Source organism: Olea europaea, unplaced genomic scaffold (assembly GCF_002742605.1).
Source record: "Olea europaea var. sylvestris unplaced genomic scaffold, O_europaea_v1 scaffold775, whole genome shotgun sequence".
NCBI classification, from domain to species: domain Eukaryota; kingdom Viridiplantae; phylum Streptophyta; class Magnoliopsida; order Lamiales; family Oleaceae; genus Olea; species Olea europaea.
The window spans coordinates 278,201-297,592 of NW_019266170.1; the positions used below are offsets into that span (position 1 = coordinate 278,201).

Sequence of the window (19,392 nt, forward strand, 5' to 3'; positions counted from 1 at the left end):
AAAAAGGGGGAAAACTTTTTTTTTTTTTTTTTTTTTTTCACATGTATAACTCTTAATTAAATATTCTTGAAAAAGGATTTCATCCATAAAAGCCATATCATTATTGGACTTAGGTTCTTATTCCTCAATCAAGCCAAGCTCTATATTGTAATAAAATAAATTAAAAGTAAAAAAAAAAAAAAAAATCTCTGTCTTATATAATCCATGTTCCTAAAAGAGATTCTTAGTTTGCTTTGTTTCTTCCATTCAAAAATGCATGAGGCGAATAGAGAACAAATTATATGTGAAAGAATAAAGAGAAAGTAAAAAGAAGGGCAAAAGAAATAATTCTGACTAATAAAATTGGGATATATATATATACATACTTTTGAAGAGCTCGTTACTTGTGGAGTAATTACCAAATAAAATAAAAGTTGATATACTTATGGTTTCTTAATTGTGATTTGATTTGATTTGATTGTGATTTATTAGGTCAATAATTAACGCTTCTTCATGTATTCCAGCTTGATGAATCTTGTGTCAGCACACTTTTGATGTGTTTAGAGGAAAAGGTATTGTTACGTTTCAAAAACTATATGGTACGAAGAAAACAAGTTTGAACTTTGAAGATAAATAGAAAAGATTTTGTGTTAAATAAAATTTAAACTTTTTTGTTATTTATAAAAGGGAAGATTGCAGCGAAGCCTCAAACCTTTATAACATTAGCAGACTTTTTTAAATCTTTGATTTGTTGTAACCGTCACCCCTAACATTTGCAAACGATGCAGGTGAAGCTCTTTTGGACGATTTCCATTCAAAATTTCGTTAGTTGACCAAAAATTTAATTTTGACCACATTTTTAATATTTTAAAAAGGGGTAAAAGAGTAAATTTTCATTTATCACATTAAATAATAATTAAATTAAAAAATAAGGAGAAAAAAAAAAAGAAGAAGAACACCGCCCCCGTCTTCTTCCTCTCAAGCCTCACCCAAATCCCGCCCTCAACTCAAACCCAAAATCACACCTGCCATTGCCACCGTCACCACCACCACCACTGAAGATCATTGGGTCGAGCACCATCACGGAAAGCCCAAGTCTTGCAAACTGTCATCCCCATTTCAGCCCCTTTCTTGAGCATATCAGAGACTCCATATTTCGATGCACCCCTCACACTTTCCTCCATCAACCAATAAGAATTCCATCCATTTAAAAGCACTGGTGATTCTATATTCCCATTATCCACAAGCATGAATCTGGTGCCATTAACCCCTACAAAGCCCATTTTGGGAAGACTCCACGTGATGACTGGAAAAGAAAAATATGAGCTATTGAAGTAATTCAGATAGATGAAACCCAGAAGGAATATAATGCCTATTGCAGGGTATAATTTCTTGTCCCTCCAATTTGAGTACATTGTAGGGGAAATTCAGTGTTTGAACTATGATATACAAACCTCAAGAGGGACGGCAATAACCGTATGTCCATATCCTCTTGTTTGCAAGACTGGAATTTCTGTGCAACAAATGATGAGGCTACTGGAACTTGAAAAGTGCATAGAGCTGGGATATTTGCGATTCACGGAGAAGGATGTCCGAAATTTGCATCAATCTTTTCGGAAAGTAATTCTCAAGGATAAGAGCACGGATTTATTGAGGATGTGCAGAAACATTAAAGATAAAGATCCCAATTTTAAATTTGAGTTTACTCATGATTCCAATGGCAGATTAGAGGCCCAGGACTCTTGATTGAGGTGGAGGTGGCGGTGGTTGGTCTGGATTTTAAGTTTGAGTTGAGGGTGGAGGGGTGTGAGGAAGAAGAAAGGGGTGGGGTGTTTTTTTTTTTTTTTCAATTTTTTTTAATTTAATTATTATTTAATGTGATAAATGGAAATTTGCTGTTTTACCCATTTTTAAAATATTAAAAATGTGGTCAAAATTAAATTTTTCGTCAACTAACGAAATTGTGGATGTAAACCGTCCAGAAGAGCTTCACTTACAACGTTTGGAAAGATTATGGGTGACGGTTGCAACAAATCAAATGATTGAAGAAAGTGTGCTAATATTTCAAAGGTTTAAGGCTTTTGTTGCAATTTTTCCTTAAATTTAAGATGATAAATTAATTAAAATCACATCATCACTAAATACTCAATATAAAAAATGAATAAGTATCAGGGTTCTATTTCTAAAAAATGTCGACAAAGACAAATTGATACCATTTTTGTATTTATTAAAAGGTTAAACTCTAACTTTAAGGGTCCCCCACCACCCCTATCCTGGAGCATTGTGAGGAAGGTAAATCGCAGGTTATGCCTCCAAGGGTATAGGGTAGAAGGCTGCTTGTACACTTGTACTTACCCAAGAGCCAGATCCATATTTCAGGATTCGAACCCTTGACGCACAGTTTCAAGCAAAGCTGGATTTCTCCACCCATTTTTGTATTTATTACATTTACCTGAGGCAAAGTAAACATAAAACAAAAGTACATTTTCTAAACTCCTTTTTTTTTTCATTTTTTTTTTTTTGGGTATCCTACTTTCACAATTTCTTGCTCTTACATGAACAACTTTGGCTTAATTTTTATGTACCGTAAACAACATACTATACCCCTGTTTGATCCCCAGTTTTTTTTGGAGAAAATGAATTCTTCAACAGTGTTTTGACATAATTTCAACCACATATTCTTCAATAAAATAATATTACGCGTAAATTCAAATTTGTTCTTATTTTTTAACCATACATTTCACATCAATACACTATTCAAAAATTCATTTTTCCCATCAAAATGAAGCTCAAACAAGAACTATAATTATAATCTCTCCAACAAGCTCAAGCGTATTGCCCAAAACCAAATTTACAAAGCTACTTCCTTAATAAAAATTCTCAAAGTTCACATGAAAATGTTTAGAAGCAATAACTGTTGCATTAAAATTTTAAATACAAAATAATTCATTTATGTGAAATCAACGAGGACACATTTTGCATATTGAACTGGATAAAAATAAATTAATAATAAACATCTTATCGACTCGATCAAAACATATTTTATTCGTCACATCCCATATAACTTCCAATTCTATTTCAAACATGCATCATTATTTTCTTCTATATGATTCGGCATTAAAAGGCATAAGGGTGCTTCAAATTCTATCTAACATAATTCACTTTTTTTACCCCCATTTGTTGTGAGAAAGTTAAGTCATTTTGCCTCCAACTTTTGATATTTTCAATAAAATAAGACATTCAACTTTTTCACGTCACTCGGAATCACAAGACACGAGAAAAAGTATTTTATCTAAACTTTGTAAATTTTAACTTTATTAGTCAACAATTACTTTATATTTATATATCTTCTAAAGATGTCCATGGTCATGCGAGGTAAGAGGAAACTACAATGTTTAATATTTAAATATCATCTCTAAGTAAGTTCTAGTTACACGCACAACTTTCCGGGTTGAATTATTTTCTCGATGGCACCAAAAACCAATGAGAGTGCAGCCTCGGTGGTTGGGAGTTTAGTGTCAATCTTTTTTCTCTCACACCTTTAAAATCTCAATTTTCTTTACGAAAAGCTCTCGAGGTTTGCTCTCATTCCGTATGCAATAAATTTTGTAGCATTATTAATTCTCGAATACTTCCTTGTGAGTGACAAGTTCTAAAGTAATCGTATGATCATGAACTTCATCTGACTCTAACAAACCATAAATTTTTGTCATTTTCAAGCGAATAATTCGAAATGCAATTTACTTACATTCTCCACCTAGGAATTTGTGCTATTAATTTTTTGTAGATGCCATAAGTTTCTTGAAAGCAATTTATAAAACCTAGTTAACGTATACAATAAACAAAAAACTGGCCAGAATGCTACAGTAATCCCCTTAACATTGCCTCGGAGAAATCTGACTTTTGTGTCAATTAATATCTCTGCACGGCTTTATATGCTAAACAGATAAAAATTGTGCGTATTAATAATTTAAATTTCTTGCATCGTGACCGACCTTTAATTGTGGGGAAAGACTACATAATTACAAAATTTACTCTGGGTAAATAATAAGTAAATAGTAGTTATGAACATGTAGTTAAATTAATTTTGATTTTGATTTAAAATTATAATATAATTTTTCCCAAACAAGATTTGAGCCTCAACAACACAAATATAGTGCAAATCTGAAAAGAAAATTGACGTAAATGACACTAAATGAGCTTGCTAGACGAACTTTAACTTGAAATAGGCAAGTAGCCAACCTTCGTCTACGTCTAGTTGCCTCTTACCACGTTCGAGTCTAAATGAATCTAACAAAGCCTTGCCAACTCGGCCACCTCTATGTGGGATTAAATGAGAACGTGAAAAATAATTTTTTATATTTTTATTATTTTTTTCGTAAAATTTTTCAATGTTGTATTTTTTATTATCTAGCAAATGTCAAGTTTCTCAACCTGAATTGAGAGATACTATTTTTATGTTTTAAATTTGTTTAGTTTTTTGTTATCTCATATTTGTGTAGATAATCACGTCAAGTTGATGTCACTATTCCAAAAACAATTTTCGTAGTCAAAATAAGCTACTCGACTAATTGGAGAGTAAACAATAGTATCATGTTTAGAATAAAGCATCAAACTTTTACTTACTTAGGACGGAAAAAAATGTTTAGGTTACATATTACGAAGTATATATCAATGTCAATAAATTAACCATTCATGTAAAGAAATCATAAAAAGTGTTTCTTATTCGCCATCATATATTTCTACAATATTTACTTCTTTGTTATTTTTCATTAACTCACTTTGTCGTATTGATAATTGAGAAAGAAAAAATAAAATAAAAAGCTTACGTTTACGGGTTGTTCCCCTTCCTCGTGTAAAACGATCAAATTAAGGGGAATTTACATAAATGTCACTAAAATTGAAAATGCACAACAAATTTTGTCTTGCACAAATTTTTTTTTTTTTCAAAAATGTCACTTTTTCCCCACAAAATGTCCATCTTACCCTTTGATACCTTTTTAGAAGCAATAAATACTTGATTTGAATGCAATTAATGGTGATGTGATTATTTATTTATCTTTATTGTTAACATCAAAGAAATGAATATTTTATTGTATAATATGAATTTTTAATTAAAAAAATGGGTGGAATGTGTACAAAGAACACACACACGTAGAAGTTGAAATAGCTTCTTCTTCTTCATCATCATCCCCCTTCCATTATCAACAAGGCATGGAGGAAAATCATTGATCAATCTTAAAGGCGAGGTAATAGAAAAGAAATCTTTTCATGCCATATTTGACTACTTTAAATATGTAATAGAACATGGTCAGAATTAATTGTCCATATTTCATCTCTTATTCATTGATGTATTTTATTTTTTGTATATTTTAGAAAGGGAAAAAAACCAACATTCTCAATAAAATGTGAAGGATTCCATATGTAATTCCATATTTAATGAAGCATTGTGTTAAACTTTCTTTATGTGTGGAAAGATCAGTTGATATTGTAGTTGAGAATTGATTATAACCATTAATATTTTGCAATAAATTCCTGAAACAGTAAAACACATGATTTTTAGATTCCCCAAAACTTATGTCGTTCAACTGTTGAGCAGTTTCGTAGAAACTGTCGGGTTAGACATTTTAACTGTTGAAATCGACATTTAGTAAATGTCGGGATGGACAGAGAATTCAATTGCCGATTTTACACCTGAAAAGCTTTCTCTTTTTGGTACTTCATGGATCAAAGCATTGTAATGCGCCAATTTGACTGTATTAAATCCTTCGACATATGAATGTACAGAATTCTAACTTTTGTACTCCCAGCATTTCAGGTATGGCTCAGGATTTGAGATTCATCGTGTCGCATGGGGGGACTTTGTTCACGTGGATAACGAATGGAAGTGGAGAGAGGACAAAACGACTTCCATTTTAGCGCCGAGAAGCATTACCATAGTAGAACTTGTGTTAAGATTGAAGGACAAACTTGGTATTGTTGAACCCCGCAATGAAATCAAATTGAAGTTCAAAGTCCCGAATTTGAATATACCTCCAGCAGAGATACGTGACAATAAGGACCTAAATTGGTACATATCTATTCATAAGGAGACTGCACTCTACGTCACTATTATGGAAACTGAGGTCCCGAGTGTTGACATGGCGAGGGAAGCAAATTGTGCAGAGAACCGATTCGGCGAAACGGAATGTCCCCAGAGTTTAAAGACATGGTGAGCTCAATCATCAGCATAGTGGGTCGAACAACGAAGCATCCGCACCTTCAATTGACCATATCGAGGCTGCAGCATCCGTTGAGCACTTAGACAACCTGTTACATGGTACGGATGATGCTACTATTGCTGAAATTGACCAACCAATGTCATCACATTCGATGAGTTTGGGCACAGATGAGTGGATTACAACCGTCGTTCTCGTCGAAAAGCAAATATTCTTTAGCAAGAAATAATTGTACTCGAAGATTCATGTGCTTGCCTTGTAAGAGAAGTTCCAATTTCGGGTGAGCAGGTCAAACATGAAAATGTTAACCGTTGTATGTGTGGACGATAATTGCAAGTGGATGCTACGTGCTTCTACTGTCAAGCAATCTGCAATCTTCATGATCCGTAAATTCATCAACGTGTACACATGTTCCCTTGATTTTCGTCGTAACGCACATCGGCATGCCACTAGTTCTGTAATTGTCGAGCACATTTTGGGAAAACTGGATACTCCATATCGATCGAATGACTCTACCGCTATTACACGTGATATGAAACGTGAGTTCGGTGTGAAAATCAGTTACAACAAAGCTTGTAGGGGAAAGCTCCATGCCTTAACTATGCTACACGGTACACTGGAAGCCAGTTTCCAGAAATTATCTTCATACTGCCACGTCGTAGGAGAGAATAACCCGGGGACAGTAACCCACATAGAACTCGATTCTCAAAATAGGTTTCATTACTTCTTCCTAACTTTTGGTGCAAGCAGTCGTGGTTACATGCAGTACTTGAGACCTGTTATTTGTGTTGAAGGCAGTTATCTGAAGGGTCCATACAAAGGGACACTTCTACTGGCAACTGCCCAAAATGGTAACAAACAGATATATCCGTTAGCATGGGGGATCGTGGATGCTGAAACCAATAAATTCTGGAAGTGGTTTATGTCCAACTTGAAAGAGCTTATAAAGGACTCCGAAGATCTCGTATTTGTTTCAGACAGGAAAAAGAGCATTGACAAAACTATTACTCAGTTGTTTCTGTTGTCTCATCATGGTTGTTGTATCTAGCATCTCGAAAAGAACCTAATAAAGCAGTACAACAACGCAAGTACAATACTTCTATTCAAACGAGTTTCTATGACTTATCGGGTCGAGAACTTTGAAAGACTCATGGGACAGATTCGTAGGGTGAGCGCTTGGGTACTTAGAGCGTACAGGTTATCCATTTTGGTCCCGAGCACTATTTATTGGCCACCATTACAATATTATGATGAACAACAATGCTGAGTCTTTGAACTTCATGTTGAGAGAAGCTCGTTCTTTACCGATAACCTGCTTGGTTGAACACATTCGAAGTACTATGCAGAAGTGATTTTATGAACGTAAAAAAAATGCGACCGAATGCAGTACAGTATTGACGCCGAGGATGGAAAACGAGTTACGGATGACATTCGATAGTGGATCTAGACTTCGAGTCCATGTGTTGACAAACAACTTAACTCAGGTTGGAATATCCAACGACGTGGACATATTTGACTTTTCCGAAGACACCTGCACATGTCGTGAGTTCCAACTAAACCGTATGCCATGTGCTCATGCACTCATGCTGCTTGTTTCAGAGGCAAGTCTTTGTATGACCTTTGCTCCCCTTATTACACATCTGAATACTGGAGGGGTGCGTATAACGAAGCTATATATCTTGTTGGACGTGAAGTGGACTGGGTTATTCCCAGTTTAATTACATTTACTCCTATTTTGCCACCACTCATATGTCGCCCTCCAGGTAGACCACCGACCCGATGTAAGCGTTCAAGACACGAGTCTGCATGGTTGAGCAGGAAATGCACTCGTTGTGCTCGTCTTGATCATAATCGGAGCACATGTTCAAACCCTAATGTATCACAAATTCCTTAAACATTTTTAGTATAATCGACGTTGTATGTTCAATGTTCCATAGTGTACTGTAACTTATGAAGTTATGTTATAAAGATTGTGATAATTACCGTTTCTGGATGTTCGGCTTCCTTCTGTGCACATATGAATTTCATTCACGACTGTTTTGTTCAATACGTACGCAACATCCTGACATGTGAAATGTCTGTCCCGACAGATGTGTTCTGGATTCCCGACAATTGACGAAAGTGTGCACAACACTCTAAGATCAGTTTTCACGTACATGATGAACTGTAGATTCTGTGAAAGGGATATAACGTAATTGTAACATACTTGAAACAATGTCTTTAAACACGTACATCTAACCCTCCAAGTGTACGGTCATTCAAAATACTTGAAGGTAATAGGCAAAACCTTGTACGAATCACACAGTATTAAATATACGATTTTCAACCGTAACCGAAATGAATTGTAAATTGGGACGTTGTCCTTTTGTCGTTGGACTGCGCGCATGATGAACCCCATTTAAAAAAGTTATCTTCAATACCCATGAAATTTATTATAATTTGTAACATCGTCATCCGCGGAGAGAATTTAGCTCATGATAAACAGTATTTCATAACATCCACTAAACGTGGTGCAAAATATAGATGTAGGTTAATTTGTCGTTCTTGACAGATAGAAATCTGTAATTCTCAGCAGTTCGGTCGGACTGGACTATACACAAAATACACTACCCGGATTACAGCTTAGGGACATGTTTATGCAGACATTTTGGTTCTGTATTAATCAAATTCATCCCTACAAAAGAGTGGACTGTACACTACTTATTCACTACACTCCACGGTCGACATTTCACTCATCCTCGACAACTGAACTTTCTCCCCCGTTGTCTTCACCTGAATCGTCAGACGAGATGATAATTACCTCTTTTTGTGGGACGTATGCCAGCCCATCGTCGTCCTTGGACTCCCCCTCATTGGCAGCGTCGATCGCGAACACCGCATCGAGCACATCGTTTTGTGACAAACCATCGTCACTCCCAACATCTTCCAAGTTTGGGAAGGGAATAGGGGAAATGGCTCTCCTACCCGTACGAAGTTCAATTTTCTCATCGTCTAAGGAAATGTAGATTGGAAATAACGGAGAGGAACCGGAAAACGGCAACGGCTCATCCATGTTTAACAGTTCGGTACTTCCTGTGGACGAACTCATTATGTTGATGTAGTAAAGTATTGATGAAACAAAATGTGTCGTTGAGAGACACAAATTCTCACAATGCTATTCCACTAAGTTGTCTAAGAGTAAGAATGTAGTGACACTGTATTTATAAGCAAGTTGAAGAGGAAAAGCAATTATGTTCATCATCTACCCAACCACCAAGTCCAATCTCCTTGTTAATTTGAAAAGCAATTGGTGTGATGGTTCAATAAATTTATAGTACCTTTATCCCTCATTTCCCCATAATTAGTATGACCTTTAACACTCTTTATTATCTTTGTACAATCCACTAAATCTACATTCCTACTGTTGAAATGTCCCTGTGCAAAATAATCCCAGCAATTGTACCATGGTTGTAATTGTAGTGCTTCACAAAAATGGGATTAGATTATATTCACGCACATGTTACACGACGAATGAAACAAAAACTAAATAGACATTAACTCCGTTGTGTAGTAGTTGCACCACGATTGTCATGCTTTGGGCACTTTTTTATTGGCTTATGATGTTAAACATGTTTAGGGTTACAATGGCATATGCACATTACAAAAGAGGTCAATAAATTTGGAAATAAATGCAGACGTATGCCGTAGTAGTATGAGTCAAGTGCCTTCATTGTAAACGGAGAGTTGTTGTACATAAATTTCAAATATACTTAACAGTTTCGACTAAATGCCACAAAAAATGTTTGAAGTAGATGGTACTATTACACAGTACGGAAAAATATCAAATTCATCCCTGCGGGCCGTTGACAGAATATATGCCTGTACAACACCAAGGAATGCTATCTCATTCTTCGTCACATTCCATGGAAGTGCACCAGAGCCTCGTTTCTCGTACCCAAACTTCATCTGCACGAGCTCATATCTCTGCAACCTAAATTAAAAAATGTACCCTGAATTATAAATTTGAAACAAAATTATCTTTGAATTGCATGTGATCCTTAAGTTATGGAAAATTTCAGCTGCCCATAATTGCCATGAATTACAAGTATGACGAACCATATTTTTGAATTGCATGTGATCCTAAGCTTATGGTACATTAACGTAGTTGAAATATACCATACATTTCGAATAATAAGTTCTTATCTTTGAATTGCATGTGATCATAAACTTATGGTACATTAATTGGGTTGCAAAAATTATGTCATAACTGACACATATAAAGAATTATATATATGAATTGCATGTGATCCTAGGCGTCCGCTGAATTTATATTGCAATAATATGCCATACATTTAGATTGCAACAAGTTGTCAGATTTGTTCACAATGTAAATGTTATAACGACATTTTTTGTTTTTGTAATTATAGTACTAGAACGTTCAATATATAACATCCAGCATGAAAGAGTGCTAAGTATAACATGGGTTACCTTGATAAGCTGTCATCCTCCAATGAAATGGCATAAATGAAGCAGCAAATATCCCGTAATTGCAGAAGTTTTAGGTGTACATGACATTTCCTAGGGAAAATGAAATAAAAATGTGCATTATGTTGTAAACGAATAACAGATAACATTTAATTTAAACTAAAAGTAGCATTGCTAATAGCTCGGTCGTACCGCAAACATGTTGCCAATTAACAATGTACTACCAGGAATAAATCCTATTTTCGCTAAAGAGCACTTACGGAAAATAATTAAATGCGTGGTGATGACAAGTAAAATAGACACCAAGTCGAAACTTGGACAGCTTCAAATAATTGAAGAATGCAAAGATTATTTTCAAAAGCTAACTTCAACGATAACATAGTATTAGAAATATGCAGAGAACGTATCTCAAAATTGATTAAACACATTAGACGAAGTACAATACATGCGAAGAGACGAGAACGAACATTGCAAGAGAAAAATAATCAAGCAGGTTAGTGTATGAGTGTGAGAAGCAACGCTTATCATGTCAACTTACGTTCCGACTGTTCAAGTAATATAAGACATGGACAAGTTATCCGGCCTGTAAGAGTAGAACAAAATGTGATCACAAGTAGACACGGATTATATCATAACTAACGGCAAGGCAAAATGTTAGGCCCGCATCAAAATTCCAAAACACATGTCAAGAGTCATTCAAGCGTCAATGTTAGAATAAACGTAAAACCAAGTGATTAATTGTTCTCCTCAACATCGTTCACCATCTGCACGCCTCTAACGGCAAGGCAAAACCAAAAACAACCCCATCGTCCTGCCGTCCCGGCACTTCATTCACAATTACTTCTTTATTGTCTTTCCCCTTCCCCTCGTGTATGAAGTCCTCGTCGTAGGAGCGGGACGTCGCAGTCGGGCGGAGTGCCGTCTCGTCGTAGGAACTCTGCCTCCGACTTCTGGTACAGGGATGGGAACAGGTACGTCAGCGACAACACCTACGTGAAAATGGAACGGGCCGAGTGAGTTACCGTAAATGACGTCCACTAAGCAGACGTATTATACGCACTAGTAACGCATGCAATGAACTTACCTTCGCCATCTGTGACGTTGCAACCGTCGAACTCTGCATCGCTGACCATGATCACAACCGCTTGTGAGGGCTTTGTGGCAGCTCCATCTTATTAACAGAACACATGTAAATGCATAACATTCCACGAAGTGGCAAAGGAAGCAAATGCCATGACATAAAATTGCAAAAAATGCTCGTAATTGACGCAATACCTTGCTGCTCGTCAATTGGAGTGGGCAATGGCTCATGCTCGGTGTCCGGGCATGGCACAATGTTAGCTCCCTCTATTGAAAATAACAGTAAAATAATGTGAGCACATTTGTTATGTCAAGTTTCACAACATGCATAGTCCATGAAATAACATGTTTCGATTTGTGCATGAATTACCCACATACCTAGTAGGTCTTCAGTTCCTACAAGCAGCTCCCCCTCGTCCGAGCATGAAGGACTGTATGCTTTTTTTTTGGAAAGCAACAGTGACATAATGAGAATACATTACATTTCCCAACTCAAGCATCATACAACGTCCAGGCAATAAAATGTTTAGAATTGCTCGTGAATAACGCACGTACCTGGAGGTTGTGAATGTCCTGTGTCGACTCATATTTCAATTGGAGTGGGCAATGGGTTTGTGCCTCGTCCATGTACGTCTACATCCAATTGTAACACGAAACAAGTGTTCAAAACCGATACGTTGGGAATGGTTGTACCGTGGTTAATTTCAGAAAATAAAACAAAATAGCACATGTCAGATTCATATCTTGTGGTGAACAACCTGAAGGACCGGGCTAGACAATGGTGCCCGTTGAGCGCGGAGCAGTGGTAGGGGGTGGTACCACTTGGGCAGCAATGAACTCACAGAGTCTTGTACATTCAAATGTCACGTGCTGTTCAATTTCAAGCTTCAGAGTCCGGAATCGCATCTCGAAGAGAATTCTTTGGTCCAGTAACAGCTCCTTAACTTCCCCTTTGGTCAAGTTGGAAGCAGATGTTCCAACTAGCCGTGTGTGTGTCGTAGGCCCTCGCACTGGTGAAGGAACCGGTGCCGCTGGAGAGGAGAAAGACTCACCAGTATCCTCACTGTCGTCACCATCGCGATCATCACTGTCGTCGCCATCGCGATCACTTCCTGACTGCCCATCGCTGTCATCATCTCCGGATGTCTCAATGTCACCACTTCGTCCACTACGGATTCTATCATCCAAATCTTGACCTCCCGACTGTCCACCAACTCCAATATCGGCATGCAACGAATGAAACTGCGGCACAAGCACAGTGCTCACAATGTCATCAAGCACAGGCATCGAGGGATCGTCGTACGGCACGAGAGTAGACAAATATGGCTGCTCAGCCTCTGCATCGGTGGGGCGAAGAGTGACGTACACATGCAGCTACAAAAATGAGGTTATGATAATCACATGAGAACGTAGCAAATTGTCACGAGATGGTAAAGGGGAAACGAACACATGTCTAAATTGTACCTGTACATTATTGAAAAATGCATCGTATGTACGGTGCTTTGGCTGCTTTCGTGCGGACCGGCAAAGAAGTCGTGTCATTCGTTCACCGACTCACTGACTGAAGTGTTCCCCAATCTCCGGAATCACCTCGTACGCCCAAACCTATTGCAACAAAAGAAACACATTCAAATTACCAAGATTATAGGTGTAATGCTACCGAAGGGGTAAATCATGCATGCTATGATAATGTTACTAACTGTATGCACCTGTATGGCAATGGGGGAAGCCGTGCACCGTGCATGTAATCTCTTTCTCCTTCCTCCTCTTGGCCTTTTGGAATTTTCTTGCAAAGCTACTACGAAACCCGTGCAATAATTGCCTATATCCAACTCTACCCCAAGGGTAGGAAAAAGAGAAGTTCAGGTCGTCGATCATTGATAGTGTCGGCAAATGGATACTGACATTATTATCCGGAGCATTGAAAACTTCCTCGACATTTAGAACCAGCCCTAGCTTGTAGCAATCAACACGGGTTGTCGATGGTCGAGCAACATTAGACTGTAGTTGTGCCAATGATATCTTATCATTGGACTTAAAGTACCTTTCTTTCAACATTTTCCTCTCAATCAACCGATCGAAATCGTCCCCCTTCGGGAATAAACCGCATCTTAACCCCGTCACAGCAGCGTACTATTGTAGACCGAATCTCATCAAGTAGCCTTGCACATTGAACCAAAGCTCGTTCACCTTTTCTGTGTAGACTATTCTAAACACTAGCTGTTGGATTAGTTGGACAGAGAATTGAATGTCTGGAACATCAGCCAGATACCCAAGGGGAAAGTTGCGAAAGTCCTCGCGTTGCCGCTCGTCAAAATGGTCTATCACGGTCTTAACGTACTTGAAGTTGCTGCGTTGGGAAATGTGGACCCGCAATCGTGCGACTTCTGGAATCAGGAATTCAAAGTCCATCTACCCTGCAAGGTGCATTGACAAAACCCATGGGATTAGATTATAAACATAAACAATGTTGTATAATGTCTAACGGTATAAGGAAGCAACATCATGAAAACGGTGATCTGTCGAGAAGTACAGAGATCAAACGTCGGTATCGACACTCTGTCTTTGGACATCTGTCGATACCGACGGTTGATGTCCAAATAGGGATGATAGGGTAACTATCGAGGAAAATAGAGAGTCAAGTGTCGGGGTCGACACTTCACTGGGAGTTGCTATGTGTGCTAAGGGGTGCAAGTTCAACATATCATGCAGTGCCACATACAAGTATGTTTGAGAAGTAATAACGGAGGATGCGTGAAGGCAGACATGCATGCTAGGAACTGGAAAGATAGGCAATCGTATTTATGCTTATGTCACCGTACAAGCATAGGATTTAACGTAAGTTACATATAAAAACACCTCATATGTCTAACCCACTTGAAAATGAAAGAAAGTATTACGAATCCTCACCTGGTATATACGAATGGGGGGCTTGGAATAGAACAGCCATGAATGTGCCCGGAATATGACCACACCAACGAAGTTGGAAACACACGTCGATAATTATTCCCCTAAACAAATATCTGACACGAAAGAGTGTTGAGAAATGTCAGCAACACTATGATGATCATTACTAACATAAAAGTAGATGATACGAAAAAAATGAAAATGAGGTACGGATTCGTAGCCATTCAAGTTACCGTACTTATTATCAAAAATAGGAAACAAATTTAAGTAAGTGAGCATAAATGGAGAGTCAATATGAGACAGTCAGGGACATGTGTCCAAGTGATTTGAACGAAACAATTTTAGAGGTCAAAGTAGGTAGGACACGGTATCATACACCTCAACTATTTGACGAATACTTAAGACAATCAATGACACCATTTTGTACACCTCAACATGGTCAACAGTAATTGAGACAATCAATGAAATGAAAGAAAATAAATATTTATCCATCCTACGTTTCCCATCAAATTGAGCAACCAAATCCTAGCATGAGATAATTTTTCCCTAAACCAAATGAAATCATCGGAAATCAAATCTTCTTTACAACGTGTATTACATTAATTGACTTTTGCAGTCGTGAGAATTGGCTGCACCAAATATTCCCATGTATGTATGAAGTTATACATCGACATTCCATAAAAATTAAATTTAATTAGACGGATACAAAATTCCACAAGCACGAGATATTTCGATATTCGTGTCGTCTGTCCAATACAAGCAAAAGTCCAGCCACAATAACCACTAATGTTTTTTATAAGTGATGAGTATAGTAGAAGTAGGTGGTACATATAAATCACACGAAATACATCGATAAAAATTGATTTAATATTTTAAAATACTTTCTATACATGTAACTATCAAGTTAAGATTCATAGATTGTATAAATCAAAATAAGTGGATTTATAAATTGAATAAATTGGACAATTTTTTAATTTGTAACTTATCAGTTATGAGATCCACGATTACATGAATTTTGACGATATGTATGTGAGGCCCAACTGATAAGTTGACAATTTAGAGTTTTTTCGAACAAGATCTTTGACGAACCAGTCAGCACAACTAATTTATTATCAAAAATAATTTACAATTCAAAGTAAACCCCACACGCAACCTTAGACTGGGAACAACGTGCTCCTCTCCACAACGCTCTTCTCACAATTCAAGGACACGTCTCTCCCTCTCCGTAAGCAAGCTGTCTCCCTTTGTACTTCTGTTCGATGTGCGAAATATAAATGAGTGAAGGCTCTTATATATCGAAACAAAGAATCAGAAAACAAAAATTTAGAACGAAGATTTCACATTTGCAAGACTTTAGCATTTGAGCTGTGTGCAGACATAATTTTCGTGGTAAACCATTGTCTAATAAAATGAACTTCAGGTGAGAAATGATGAATTCTAGACCTAGGAGGATTGCTCTCTTTGTTGAGCCTTATCCCTTCGCGTGAGTCTTTGATTTTGACTATTTTCATTTGCACATTTCTGACACGTTTGATGAGCGGGATTGAAGAAGGAAAAGATGCTCAAATATGATTTATTATAATGTCTAGTCCCATCTAATACTGCATCTGTCAAGCACCTAGTTCGTGTTTAAGGCCTCTTATAGTGTTCTTGGAGGCAAGACTGTCTGATCTTTTAGTTGTTTGAGGTTTTCCTTGATAGTGCTTGCTTCTTTCTCTTTGATGAATGCACCTTGATGTGAGTTAACTATGAAGCTAATTGTCTTTACTTTGATTTTACATATGGAGAGAAAGGGAACATGAGTATCAGTTGGAGGATTTTGGTGCAAAATGCATTATTAGCATGACTCTTTTACTTAGTTTTCATTCATATTTATTATCTATGCTTTGAGCCAGCTGTTACTGACTTGGAATTGATTAGAGGTCATTTAGGACAATAATTTCTTGACATTAACTTATAGTTGTTAACAGCTGAAGTTGAAAGGGTTTATTCCTTTAGGATAGTTGGCATCTTCAACACTTTGATAATAATGGTTTTTGTATATATTAAGCTACTACGAAACATAATTGCAATAAAATAATTTAAATTTTTCTATGAGGTGCCACATTTTATTATTTAACATGGGAATCTTTTTCATTTCAATCTTTCCTAAGAATTTTTTTGTAGTTTTCTTGAAGTTGGATGCTTATGACTTGATTATGTATTAGGATTTCGTTTGGGCTGTGTCCTAATATTTATGCTGTAAACTAAATTAATCATCTTTTCAAAAAGCTATTTACATCATTTTTTTAATCTATATTCAATTGTCAAACTGTCTATAGTTCATTGTTATGGTACACGAACACTGGGAATTGGATACTGCATTTTTCATTACAATCTTCATAATGGTTTTTGGAACTTCAATAAATTATCCCCAATTCAGCCCACTACACTTAACAAATTGTTGGATGCAAAATAAAAAAGGAGAAAGAATATTAAAATCTGAAAGCATATTACAATCTTCGTAATGGTTTTCGAAACTTCAATAAATTATCTCCAATTCAGCCCACTACACTTAACAAATTGTTGGATGCAAAATAAAAAAAGGAGAAAGAATATTAAAATCTGAAAGCATATTACATACAACTTACCGGTACGGCAGGGCTACGCAGGCAACGGCGTGGATGGCGAGTCGACGACGGCAGGCTTAGACTTCAAAGAGATGTGGACTTTCGACCTTCTTGGATCTTTCGAATGCACCGGCCATAGAAAGAGGAAGAGAGTCGACGACGGCAGGGCTTAGACTTCAAAGAGATGTGGACTTTCGACCTTCTTCGAACTTTCGAATGCACAGGCCACAGAGAGACAAAGAGAGTCGACGACGGAAGGGCTTAGACTTCAAAGAGATATGGACTTCGATCTTCTTCGATCTTTCCAATGCTGGCCACAGAGAGAGGAAGAGTATGAACTAAACCCTAAAAATTGGGGCTGATTTTTTTTAAACTTTTTCCATTGGTATTGGGTCTAATTTTTTCCCTTTTTCTTTAACTTCACATGGCAGGTTATGTACAATTTATGCACATGGGTCAAATCTCATTTAATTTTGGTACAATTTGTTCCATTAGGACATGTAGGGTATTTGAGATTGGCTAGAGGGGCAAATATGTCTAAAATTGACATTCTTGCAATGTAAAAAAAAAAAAGTGACATATTTGTAAATGCAAAGTTAAAAATTGACTATTTTGATAATTTCCACTCAAATTAATCGTGTTGTATTTTGCAGAAAAAGATTGGATTATAAGAACAAATTAATGGACCAACACCTTTTAGCATTGTACGGCAATTTTCATGTATTAAACACAGAAATTATTACAAATTATATTTTAAATACAAGTAGATGTTAATCTCTTGTGATTGGAGAACTGCAAACTCCAGTTTGAAGATGAGGGACCATGTGACTTAAATTCTGGACTTCAAAATTTGTTGAAAACTTGATTTGTTGAGAACTTGACTTGTTTGACACTTGGACTTCGAAGCTTAAATTTGCACTTTGAGATTTAGACTTGAATTATTTGATTTAATTTGGAGAAGATTTAATCTTCTAAACTTGTCTTGAATTTGAAGGAGACTTTGATCTTCTACATGTTTCTGCACTTAGGGTTTTAGAGAGTTTTGTTCTCTTCCACCAACTTTAGAATTTTCATTTGGACTTGCGGTTCTTCCCCTATAGTCTTCACTTAAGAAATTTTTTGGACCTTTGGTCCTATTTATAGAGAAATTAGTAACCAAATTTGTAACTACCTAATTATCTCTAATTAAAAATAATAATTGAATAATTATGAAATTTGAAAAAGGGTAATTAATACAAAACATCCTTACTTTTCAACATTATTGTGCAAAACGTCATTACTTCTCATTTTTTGACATTTTTATCCCCATTTGCACCTTTCATTGCGGAAATTATCATTTTTGTCCAATTTCTCATGTAAAATGGCAATATTACATTCTTATGTAAATAAAAAAAAATTAAATAACAAATTACAATCATACTCCCAAACTTTTCAAAAAAGTGTGAATAATTCCAAATAAATTATTAAAAGGGTAATTAGCACAAAATGTCTATGGCTTTCAATAACAATATTTTTGTTTATTTAAAAATGAGGGTATATTTTTCATTTTACAGCTTTTAATTGACAAAATGAATTAAAATAATGATTTTCACAATAAAATGTGAAAATAAGGTGAAAATGTCAAAAAAAAAAATGAAAAGTATGAACATTTTGCACAATAATAATGAAAGCCATGGATGTTTTGTACCATTTATCCTTTTAATAATTTATTTAGATGCATTCACATTTTTTAAAAATCAGGTAGTATGATTGAAATTTGTTCTTTAATTTTTTTTTATTTTTTGTTCTATTTAAATATGATGGTACATTTGTCATTTTATATAAGAAATTATATGAGAAGGATAATTTTCACAATGAAATGTGAAGGTAGGGTAAAAATGTCAAAAAATAAAAAATATGAACATTTGGAAAATAACATTAAAAGATAAAGATGTTTTGTATTAATTACCCTTTTGAAAAAGTATGATAGACCTTTGAATTTTATGGGCTGTAGTAGACTTTAATAGACTTGATTGGACTAATTATTTAAATCAATTCATTTCCTTTAATTATGCTATATACACTTTTGAACTATATATATATATATATATATATATATATATATATATTTTTTTTTTTTTTTTTTTTTTTTTTTT

General features: G+C 36.0%; 1 protein-coding gene across 1 annotated transcript; it reads right to left on the minus strand.

Moving 5' to 3' along the window:
• Nucleotides 1–13,287: 13,287 nt before the first annotated feature.
• LOC111391336 lies at nt 13,288–14,153 on the minus strand. Its single transcript, XM_023016533.1, has 3 exons — nt 13,932–14,153; nt 13,451–13,874; nt 13,288–13,346 (listed from the first exon to the last, which is right to left on the minus strand). The coding sequence occupies exons 1-3, from the start codon at nt 14,151–14,153 to the stop codon at nt 13,288–13,290; spliced, it is 705 nt and encodes a 234-aa protein (XP_022872301.1).
• Between the last annotated feature and the right edge of the window lie 5,239 nt (nt 14,154–19,392).